The sequence below is a fragment of the Geospiza fortis genome, unplaced genomic scaffold (assembly GCF_000277835.1).
Source record: "Geospiza fortis unplaced genomic scaffold, GeoFor_1.0 scaffold5, whole genome shotgun sequence".
Lineage (NCBI taxonomy): Eukaryota > Metazoa > Chordata > Aves > Passeriformes > Thraupidae > Geospiza > Geospiza fortis.
Window position 1 is genome coordinate 1137427 of NW_005054421.1, and position 12299 is coordinate 1149725.

At 48.2% G+C, this 12299-nt stretch overlaps 1 protein-coding gene across 1 annotated transcript in view; it reads left to right on the plus strand.

The window, feature by feature from the left end:
- Window positions 1-6529: 6529 nt before the first annotated feature.
- Window positions 6530-12299, plus strand: part of TNFSF4 (TNF superfamily member 4) — a 28290-nt gene continuing 22520 nt past the window's right edge. The window contains exon 1 of the mRNA XM_005426714.2: window positions 6530-6742. Within this exon, the coding sequence (XP_005426771.1) occupies window positions 6530-6742 (213 nt within the window). The remainder of the gene's footprint in view (window positions 6743-12299) is intronic.

Consider the following 12299-nt stretch of genomic DNA (forward strand, 5'->3'; position numbering starts at 1 on the left):
ATTACATTACATTACATTACATTACATTACATTACATTACATTACATTACATTACATTACATTACATTACATTACATTACATTACATTACATTACATTACATTACATTACATTACATTACATTATATAGACGAAAACTATACTAAAGAAAGAGAAGGGAGACATCAGAAGGCTAGAAAAGAATGAATAATAAAAACCCGTGACAGACTCAGAGAGCCTGACACAGCTGGACTGGGATTGGTCATTAATTAAAAACAATTCACATGGAACCAATCAAAGATGCACCTGTCGGTGAGCAGCCTCCAGAGCCCATTCCAAGCAAGCAGATAATTATTGTTTGCGTTTCTTTTCTGAGGCTTCTCAGCTTCTCAGGAGAAAAAACCCTGGCGAAGGGATGTTTCAGAAAGCACCACGGTGACACAAGGCACCTCAGCATTGTGTCCTGTTGGCCCAGGGACTGTGGCACCCAGGAAAAATGGCTCTGCTCTCAGCAGGGCCCTGGGGAGCCCATCCCCTGCTCGTGTCGCTGCTCCCATGGAGCAGCTTCCCAGGAAAAGTGCAGTGCTGTGGGATGAGGCGCGATGGGATTCCCCCCAGCGAGCTGCTCATGCTCCTCTTGGGGGAGATCTGCACACAATCCTCTGGAGATATCCCCAGAATGGCAATATGTCTAATAGTCACATTAATGTCAATATTTTTATTAGTGATTTCACAGCATTTCCAAACTAGCCTGACCAGCGTGAATCCCTCCTCACTGGCTCAGTTTTTTTGCTGTCAGAAGCCCTCAGCACACACTCACACATCAGCCAAAGGGAACAAGGAAAAGCCACATGGAAGTGAAATTAATCTCAGAATCATAGACTATCATGAGCTGGAAGGGATCCACAAGGATAGCTTAGTCCATCTCCTGAATTTTTAGAGGGGCCTCTCCACCTGCCACCTCCAAGAATAAATTAGCAGCTCAGATTCATAATCTGTTTTAGCAAAGGAAACATATATAATATTTTTTTCCAGTTTAGCAACTAAAATCAATCAGAAATCATCTGATCCTTGGTGTGCTGAATGCGAAAGACATTGGTGGTTTTGCTCTGATGATCGAGGGAGACAAATGATTAATGTGGTTCAGACAGTGGAGCAGGACTCCACGAATCTTTTAGGCAAAAGTTCTTGACTTTGACAAATAAATCTGCCTTAATTACAAAATATTTTTGGAGTGGACAGAGACATTAAACAGCAGTTGCTGTGGCATACAAAAGCCTTGCCTTTACAACACTTTGCTTTTCTCCCCCTCAAAGGATTCCTTTGCTATTCTGTACTGATTTATTAAATCAAACCATGGCACCAGTTATTCCTTGCTGGAAGACAGGCACCCACACCCAAGAGGACAGCCCAGCATCCAGTGTAAGTTTTATTGCTTGACTGCAGCTGAAATTACAGGTAAAAGGTAAATTACAGATAAAAGCTACCAGCAGGAGCTGAGAGGCCAAATCCCACCTGTGAGCACATCCCCAAGGGCACACTGCAGCTCCAGGGGGACAGGGTGCATCCTTCCATCCTGTTCAAAACAAATGTTTATTAAAGTTTTCGTATAAAATATATAAATATTTTATATATTTATATTTAATATTTATATATAAATATATATGTTTTATATAATTTCTATAAAATCATTATAATTTTATTAAAATTATTTAAAATTAATCACACACCATAGAAATTTGTATAAAATTATTATAATTTTATTAAAATGATTTAAAATTAATCACACACCAATCATAGACATTTATATTAAATTATTATAACTTTATTAAAATGATTTAGGCAAAAGTTCTTGACTTTGACAAATAAATCTGCCTTAATTACAAAATATTTTTGGAGTGGACAGAGACATTAAACAGCAGTTGCTGTGGCATACAAAAGCCTTGCCTTTACAACACTTTGCTTTTCTCCCCCTCAAAGGATTCCTTTGCTATTCTGTACTGATTTATTAAATCAAACCATGGCACCAGTTATTCCTTGCTGGAAGACAGGCACCCACACCCAAGAGGACAGCCCAGCATCCAGTGTAAGTTTTATTGCTTGACTGCAGCTGAAATTACAGGTAAAAGGTAAATTACAGATAAAAGCTACCAGCAGGAGCTGAGAGGCCAAATCCCACCTGTGAGCACATCCCCAAGGGCACACTGCAGCTCCAGGGGGACAGGGTGCATCCTTCCATCCTGTTCAAAACAAATGTTTATTAAAGTTTTCGTATAAAATATATAAATATTTTATATATTTATATTTAATATTTATATATAAATATATATGTTTTATATAATTTCTATAAAATCATTATAATTTTATTAAAATTATTTAAAATTAATCACACACCATAGAAATTTGTATAAAATTATTATAATTTTATTAAAATGATTTAAAATTAATCACGCACCAATCATAGAAATTTATATAAAATTATTATAATTTTTATTAAAATTAAAATGATTTAAAATTAATCACACACCAAATATAGACATTTATATAAAATTATTATAATTTTAATAAAATTATTTAAAATTAATCTTCCACTGTTCTGAGCAGATAATTCTCCTGCATCATCTGACAATTCCCTTTTCAGAGATGGGGCACCTGAGAGGCATTTCTTACCCCAAAGTTTACATACAAATACAAACTGTGTGAACCTTCTATCAAAGCCTGAAATCTCTCCACAAATCTATTTCTTACACTCTGTAACTCCCCAGTTCCTCCTTTTTGAGGGGATGAGAGCACTTTCCCTGAGGAATGGGGGTGAAATTCGGGTGGGTGCAGTAAGGGCTGCCCAGTGTGGGTTAAAGGCTTTGCTCTGTCACTGTCACACCCTGAGTGTCCCCAAGGGGCTCTGCTCGGTGTCCCTGCCCAGGGATCTTCTGTGGGAGCCCAGGAAATCCCTCTGGCTGCCCTGGAGGACCCAAGACCCTGGCACAGAGCCCAAGACCCCCGTGCCTTTGTTTGGAAAAAACAATTACCAACCTTTACATGAAGAATTACAAGTCACAAGAGTTTAAAAAGATTAATAATTACTTTGTCACGGGGTGAAAACCAGATTTTTGAGGGTTTTAGAATGGGGGCTCGGGATCCCAAGATGGAGGAATTTGGGTGTGCCTTGTCCTTTCTCCTTCTTCTTCTTGGCCTCCATCTTCTGGGTGATGTTGGCACTTTTAGATTGGAGTAGAAGCTCACTGTCTAACATAGGAGATGGGTGTTGGGAAGTTATGGTAAATATTGTACACAAAGGTTTTAATATAAAAAACTATGGCCAGGGTGCCTCTGTCTGTCCTGCTGAGCGGACCTCATCAGGCCAGGAGAAAGAATTTTATAGATCAGACACAATAAACAACCTTGGGACCAAGAAATTAAGAGCTCTGGCTCCTTCTTCAACCACCGGGCTGGGAAAAGAGCCTTTCTAACCCATCTTGGGGTCACCCTGAGCAGCAGAGATTCTGAGAATGTTGGGCACTGCCAGCCCAGGCTCCAGCTGGGTCCTGGTAACCACGACAGTGCAGGATTGAGCCTTGACTGTAACCAAAACCCCTCAGCCAAAGGTTCAGATCACTCAGCTGCCCAGCCCGGGAAAGCCCAGAGATGACAGACTGATGCAGGAGATGTTGGGTTGTTGTCAAACCCAAACAGAGCAGCGTGCCTGGGGACCAACCTGCCCTGCTTTCCTGCACTCCCTGCTGGAATGAAGCTCCTGTGGGTGGCACCCAGAGGCATTTCCTTGGAAAATGACAAGGCAGGCGCAGCAGCACGTGCCCAAAGCCACCGCAGCTCACCACAGTGACCTGCTGGCTGCAAAAGGCTGAGGCAAAACACCAAGAGGCTCCAGTTTAGGGTCCCTGTGGAGGAGGAACCAAAGTAATTCTGCTGAACAATTCTGTTCTGATGAGCGCAGCAGATCTTGGGGAATGCTGGCTGCGTGCAGTGGGTCTGGGACGTGCCAGGATTCCAAAGGCCTGGGAGGATTCAGAGGGAGAGCAGAGCCTCTGAAAGCCTCCAGGGAGCGTGTGCAGGGCAGGAGGAGGAGCTGAGAGCAACCAAAGCCACCAGGAGTCTGTGCAAGGTGTTTGTGATGCCCCCGGAGGTGTTTGTGATGCCCCTGAAGGTGTTTGTGATGCCCCCGGAGGTGTTTGTGATGCCCCTGGAGGTGTTTGTGGTGCCCCTGGAGGTGTTTGTGATGCCCCTGAAGATGTTTGTGATGCCCCTGAAGATGTTTATGATGCCCCTGAAGGTGTTTGTGATGCCCCTGAAGATGTTTATGATGCCCCTGGAGGTGTTTGTGATGCCCCTGAAGGTGTTTTGATGCCCCTGGAGGTGTTTGTGATGACCCTGAAGATGTTTGTGGTGCCCCTGGAGATGTTTGTGGTGCTCCTGGAGGTGTTTTGATGCCCCTGGAGGTGCTGTGCTCTCTCCTGTTTTGGGTACCATGCCAGGGACATGCCCTGGAATGCAGCTTTCCTGCTGCCAGTGCTGCTAACTCAGGCTCAGAGACACTTGCTCTGGGGGAGCACAGAAATGACAAGACAATTCCAGAAACGCATACGCACAACCTTCACAGGGAGGTTTTTTTTCCAGTTTTAGGAAGCAAACCAGTACAAAATCCAGGGTCAGGGAGAGAGGACACGGAGATGGGGAAGAGCTCGTGCCTGGTTCCAAGGCAGGTGTGTAAAATGTGAGAATCCCGGGCTCCCGAGGGTTTGGGGCGTCGTAGCTCAGCCTCCTGGTGTTTGTGCAGGGGCTGAGCAGCAAGCAGCAAGTCCAGCTTTCCTTTCCTGGAGGGAGCAGCTCGGGCCTGCTCAGAGCAGCTCTCCTGGGGACCTCATCATCCCAGCCACGACCCTGCAGATCAGAGAAGCAAACAATCCTCCTCGCATCCCTGCGGCCCCCAAGGCCTCTGCAGCACCTCAGGGCGCTGTTTCCTTCCTCTGCAGGGCCTGGCCCCCATGCCAGGCCGTGTTCCCAGGTGCTGTGGGACACAGACTCCAAAGTCAGGCTCTGCAGCCCAGGGAGCTGCTCTGGGGCTGCAGCCGTGTTCCTGCTGGAGGAGGGAGGCTCAGGGCTGTTCCTGGGGCTCGGGCAGGAGCTCCAGCACACCCAGCAGTGAGCAGAGGCGGGGAGGGAACAAGAATTTCCGTGCCAGTGGAAGATGTGGAAGCCAAACCTTCTCCACTCAGCTTCCATGACCTGTGCCGTGTTCTGCAGATAAACCACGGTGTGTTCCTGACTCAGCCCACCTTCAGCCCAGCCTGGGGTGTCCTCACAGCAGGTCCCACCCAGCTCTGCACTCCCCTCTTCATCTGGTTCGTGTTCACAGGAAACATCCTTGCCTGGATGGGAGAACACATCAAAGACAGCAAGCTCCTGCTTGCTCTGCCTGCAGGTGACATGACAGGACATGTGCCTCGTGACAGGTTAAGAGGGTACATTTTGGGGAAGGGAAACTTTCTGACAGCTCATCCCTAGAAGGCAGGCAGGTAATTGCAGTCCCAGTGGGCTCCATGCTCACCAGGAAAAGGCAGCGCCTGACTTTGGTCACAGTTTGGTAATTTACAGCAGAAAAAAGTCCAGCAAAAGGAGCAGTGGGAAGAGCAGCGCTGGGCTGCCCCCAAAGAGAGATGCAAAGTCTGCCACCTAAAATAAGCACAGGAGATGGACCCAAATTGACATTTGGCAGCTCTGGGTGTCACTTGCAAAAGTCACAGAGACACCAACCAAAGGCACCCCGAGGGACAGGCTTCCCTCTGCCAGGAGAGAAGCCATGGCCAGGAAATGCCCCTCTGGAGGCATCTTATGGACTACAGGTCTCCAAGTGTGCAAAAGGGCAAGTTGCTCTCAAACAGTTCTCAGTTTTCTCCTCCCAATGCCTTGCACAGCATCCCAAGGTTTTAACACCAGAAGAAAATCGTGAAAAGGGAAGTGCCTGTTTTCTCTCCAGTCCCTCATGCTCTCCACCTGTCCCACATCCTTTCCTATTCATTGCTTCTTTACAGAAAAGGGATTTCAGGAGTGTTCTAGGATGCTGGAAGGGAGAGAGCCAGCCCTGCAAACTCTCCCTGAGGGTGGGCAGAGAGGTGAGAACTTTTACTGACAAAAGACTGAGTGAAGACAAGCACTGTCCACCCAACTCTTCGTTATTATTGGAAAGAACACATATCAAGACATCCACAGTTGAAGCTATGAAAGACATAAACACCTCTCCTTTGAACGGCCCTTACTCAAAACTGAACTGGGATGCAATAAATCAGCCCCCACATTCACACAGAAAACCAAAAAAAAAAAAAAAAATTAAAAAAAAATAAAGAAAAGAAAGAAAGAAAGAAAGGAAGGAAGGGGAAATTTAGATTAGTCACAAAGAAGTTCCCCCGCCTGCTTCTGTGCGCATAAAGCAATCTCCTGAAGGCTCTGCCTTCACTTCATCTCTGCCCTGGGACAGGAGCTCCCAGCCCTGCTCCCTGCCGGGCCCCGGCACGGGGATGCAAGGAGGGGCTGGGATGGACGGACAGACGGACGCGGAGCCAGGGGAGCGGCTGGGGGAGCAGAGGGAGGGTGCAGAGGGTGCAGAGGGTGCAGAGGAGCAGGGCAGGCTCTGGCAGCAGGGAGGCCAGCCCAGGAGCTCGCTGCACCTCGTCTCTGCCCTGGCCCAGTGGGTTCTGCTGCTCGCCTGCCTGATCTACCTGGGAGTGCATCTCCTGCGGCCCTCCAAGGTAAGAGCTCCTCTCCAGCCCTCTGCCTGCTGGCCTGGAAAGCTTTCCGTGGAATTACCTTCTTTTGGTTTTTAAGAATAGAAAAAAGCTTTTAAGTTTATCCCTATCTCTATCCCTCTTCAAGTTTTTAATCCCTTCTGCATGATAGTATATTTTTCTAAAATTGATTTTATTTTTTAGTTTAATTGCCTGTCTTCAAAATGACATTCAGTGTAGCCCAGGGCAGGGTTTGGGCCCAGGTTTCCAGCAGAGTGTCAGTTCCAAGAATGCTTTTTACACTGACCCCCGGGGAGAGAGGTCTCACTCCCTCCCACTCTCGCCCCTCTCTGCAGTGACTTGTGCATATTTCCATTTAATTGAAGAAGACTGAGTGCGTGAATGACAACCCAATGTGCTCATAAACACCTCCTGAACTTCCAGAGTGTGCTAAATGGCAAGCAGATGTGTGAGAAAGCAAGTCACCCTTGTGACACCTCTAGCAGGACCTCCTGACACCTTTGGGTGCTCTCAGCCTGCCCACCAGGCAGGGTTGGGAGCAGCCACCTCCTTCTGTGCCTGCCTGAGCAGGGCTGGGGTGTCCAGAGAGAGTTCTGTGCGCCCAAAGCACCAGAGCAAGCAGGACAAAGGAACAGAAATGCTTGGGGCTCGCAGAGCTCCAGCACAAGCTGAGCAAAGATGGGTTTGCCTCTCTCGCGTGCTTGCAGGCTGCTGGATTGTCAACAACCCCTCACAGCTGCTTCAGAGCTGCTGGTGCAGCAGCAATTTGTCCTCCCACTCCTTCTCCAGGAGCTTTGCACCACTTTGAAGCTTGCTGTGCTTTGTTTTACCCCAGTTCATTCTCTCCTCCCGCCCAGGCTGGGCACAGAAGGAAGCCAGGCTTGTACCCTCATGCTCCTCATGCTGCTCAATGAAAACCCTAGAGGCTCACAGGGGCTATTAAACTGCAGCACAACCATCCAGATAACAGTGAAAGATAACACTTATCAACCAGGTCAGTCCTCTTCTCCTTCCCCTTACCTGGGAGAGAGGACATGCCCTGCAAGGCAGCAGAGGAGGGCACGCAGTCAATCACAGTGCTCAGGGTGCAGAAACCTCTCCCAGCTCACACTCTGAGCATCTCCCAGCATCTGCTCCTCTGTGAAAATGCTCCAGAGGAAGAGAACAGGGCCTGGCATTTCTGCCTGGGAGCCTGGCAAGCTCCAGGGAGCAGCAGCAGGCCAGGGGACACAGAACAGGTCTGGGGCTTCCCCTCCTCAACAGAATAACTGAGACAGGGGCTCCAGGAGCAGCAGTGGCAACTGATGAGAAGTCCAGGTCCTGAGAATCCCCAAAGGACCTTTTCAGTTTTAAACACTTGCTAACCACAGGGTTAGGACTATTTTTTGTGTTATTTTAACAGACGAGCCTGGTGTCCTGTTTGCAGTGCCCTGCTCTGTGCAGGAGTGGTACATGGGGAGATTCACTGCAGTGCACTCACAGAGCTCAGCTGGATAACCATGAACTGGCCACAAAAATGTCTCCTGGAGGGGCAGCAGCTCGGGTCTGACTGGGATTTTGGGGCAGTTTAGGGATATTTATGAAATGAAGGGCACAGCAGTGTGAGAGAGGCAGGCTGGGAGCGCTGGCCCATGGGGTGAATGAGGGGCTCTCCCTGGCCTTGGGAAGAGCCTCCTGCCCTCCAAGGTGCACAGTGCCATGCTAACTGTATTTCCAAGGGAATAACTGTGCTTTTTCACAGAGACGTTGTTTTGATTTCTTTCCATTGTCCTCGTGGAAACACAGCTCTTAAAAAATATCCCTCCTGGATTGTTGTGTGAAAACAGAGCATGAATAATGTCATGGCACAGCCTCAGTACAGGCAGCATCTGCAGCCTAGGCTGTGTGTGCTGAACAAAAAGGGACAGTGATCTCATTTCTGTCATGATACTGCTTGGAGAACGAACCCCAGCTGAGATTTCCAAAGGAGGAAGTTAAAAAAAAGGTCACTGCTAATCTGCTCTTGCATCTGCAATTCCCACCTCGGCTGGAATTGCCTTCTCTTGCCACAGCTTTCCTCTCGCCTGGGAGGTAAAATCCCTGATCCTGGCGAGGAGAAGGGACAGCCCCACTTCCAGGGGAGTGTCACCTGCCACCTGTGGGACACCTCCACGTGGGACACAGGATGGGCCCTCAGTCAGCCCCTGAGGTTTGTGCTTATTCCTGAAACTGGAGCCAGGTGGGATGGCCCTGGGCAGTGTCCCAGCCAGGAGAGTCCCCTGTGTGGGGATCCAGGGCAGGCAGGAAGGCTCTGTGTGTAAATGGCACAGGGAAACCTGAGGCTGCCAGGAAGAAGCGCCTCCGTGTCCTCAGCCCTCCTGGCACGCTTTCCCACGTGCCAAGAAAGGCAGAGCAGAGGAAGAGAGGTCTCTAACTTTGCTACAAGTGCTCAGAGTCCTTCCAGTACCACCAGTACATGGTGTCCTCTGCAGGATTTATCAGTGGGTACCTGCACAGTGCTCTGAGAGCACACAGTAACTGCAAGAGATACATTACCAGGCAATTTACTTTAGTGCCAATGGGATCGGTGTTCTTATTAGTGCAACAAGTTTGTCAGTGTTGGCTACTCCCTGTCCATCAGTGGCTACAGGTTGTGGCAGACCCTGTGTGACCCTAGAAATGTGCTAAGTCTTGTCTCGTTGTGCTCTGGTCTTGTTGAGAACCTGGAAATGCCGGCTGTGTGAGCCAGGAGAGAAGTGCTTGCGCACTCAGGAGGGAGATCAAGCGTGAGATTGGAGCTGAGGCAATGGGCAGGGCCGGTGATGCCAGGGAGGCAGCTCCACCGACACAGGATCAAAGCCGGCGTTCTGCAGCGCTCGCCAGCCCGCGGGCACGGAGCAGCAGCCGCGGCAGCACTAGAGGGTGCCAGAGCAGCTTTTCCAGCTCCAGCTCCCACCGGAGCCCGGCACAGAGCGCTCCCAGCTCCCGCAGCCTCCCCTGCCTTGCCCGGAGCCTGCAGAGGGTCTGAGCTCACACCCGGCACACACACAGACAGTGATCACACCCGGCACACACACAGACAGTGATCACACCCGGCACACTCTGTGCTCACACCCGGCACACACACTCTGTGCTCACACCCTGCACACACAGACAGTGATCACACTCTGCACACAGACAGTGATCACACCCGGCACACACAGACAGTGATCACACCCGGCACACTCTGTGCTCACACCCTGCACACACACACTGTGCTCACACCCTGCACACACAGACAGTGATCACACTCTGCACACAGACAGTGATCACACCCGGCACACACAGACAGTGCTCACACCCGGCACACACAGAGCTCACACCCTCCCCCCACACACAGACAGTGCTCACACCCGGCACACACAGACAGTGCTCACACCCGGCACACACAGACAGTGCTCACACCCTGCACACACAGACAGTGATCACACCCGGCACACACACAGACAGTGCTCACACCCAGCACACTCTGTGCTCACACCCTGCACACACAGTCAGTGCTCACACCCTGCACACACACTCTGTGCTCGCACCCTGCACTTTCCCTGTGCCCCTGTGCCGCCAAGCCCGAATCCTGGGAAGCCAGCCCAATCCCCATCTCACGGGCACAGCTTCTCCTTGTGACACTGAGCCCAAATTAATGGAATTAATCCCCACCCAATCCCCACCTTGTCCCTGTGACACTGAATCCATGGAAGCCAGCCCCATCCCCATCCCACAGCACACCTTCTCCCCTAGGGAGCCTTTGGCACAGGTAAGGAGAAGAGCACAGAGCACAGAGCCCGAGATTCACCCTTTAATCAGGCAAAAGGCTGAAGATTTGTGGTTGTGTAGAGACTGCAGATTTGGGTCTCCTGTGGTTATGACGAGAGACAAGTTTGAGATGCCAAGTTCAGATTTAAAAATGCAACGCACAAGTTTGGTGTTTTGCATATCTGAGCAGTGAGATACACACTTTATATTTGCATTCACTTTCTCTGCTACATTCATAAAATACAAATCACAGGGTCACAGAATGATTTAGGCTGGAAGGAACCTTGAAGGTAATCTCCTTCCAACCCCTCTGCCAAAAGCAGAGAGGGACACCTGCCACTGTCCCAGGCTGCTCCAAGTCCCTTCCAACCTGGCCTTGGCCACTTCCAGGGATGGAGCATCCACAGCTTCTCTGGGCACCCGCACCAGCTCCTCACCACCAAAATTAGGAAGAATTTCTTCCTAATACCTAACCTAAACCTGCCCTCTGTCATTCTAAAACCATCATCACTCCAAACCTTTTAAAACCCTCATCACCCCAGGCCCTTGTCAAACTCTCTCTCCAACTCTCCTGTAGCCCCTTTAGGCTCTCCAGGGTGCTTTAAGCTCTCCCTAAAGCTTTTCCTTCTCCACACTGAACAACCCCAACTCTTTCACATAGCAGAGGTGCCCCAGTCCGTTTTAAACCCATCCCAGTGCACTGAAGGGCCTCTGAGAGACCCACAGATGCAGAAAGGGCCCGAGGCAAAGTGCAAGGAGCCCCAAAGGCAGACCCACCTGAAACAGGGCTCTCCTCCAGCCGGGTCTCATGAGCTCTTGGAGATCAATTCACACCCAAGAGAGCTCAGCTACCTTAGAAGGCATCAGATCAGCAGGATGGCTGCTGTGGCAGTGTTGGAAACAAAAAGGTTTTCATAAAAGGCAAAATAACAAAACTCTTTGCAGAGAAAAACTGAGCGAGGTGCAAGAGGTCCTTGCCCCTGGTAAAGCATCTCATGGAAGTTTCTTTATTCTTTTCTTTTTCTATTTTGCTCAAGCAAGAATTTTTGGCTCCTGTCCAATCAGCTCTCCTTAAGTTTGAGGTGAAATCCCCCAAGTCTTATGAGATGTCTTCTCACCGAATTGAGGAAATAAACTTTTAGGCTTATTTCCTCTTTAAGGGGACAAAAGACAGTTTTGTCCCTCTGTTCATAAAGGGCACACTCCTGTACCCAGTCCTGGTGCCCTGCAGGAGGGTGGCACAGCAGCCTGGCCCCTGCTCTGCCCTCTGCCAGCTGCTCCGTGCCAGGCTCAGGCAGAAAGGACTCTGCACCCCAAGGGCCTGATGGAATTTTTTTTGGTGGTTTTTTTTCTGATGGGGACATTTTTATAAAGTTTTGTGTTAGGAATGAGGGATGGACGGCATTTTTTGATTTTTAAAAAATTTTTTTGGGTTTTTTTTAATTAGAAGTTTTGTATGTCATTTATATTTTTGATTTAGTGTATTAAGAAAAGGTATTAAAAGTTATATAGATTTAAGGTTTTTAAAAGTTATTTTGTTTAATTAATTTTTAAAATGTATTTTATTTTATTTTTTATTAGTAATTATTTTTTGTTTACGTATGTCATATTTGTATTGTGGTTTTTAAAATTAATTATGTTGTGGTTTTAATATTGTAGAAAATGGAGTAGATGAAGAATAAGAAGGAGATTAGATAATGTTTAAAAATTTTATTTTGTTTAATTTATTTTTATTTTTATTTTATGTTTATTAATTTATTAATAATTAATTCATCAACTTATTAAAATT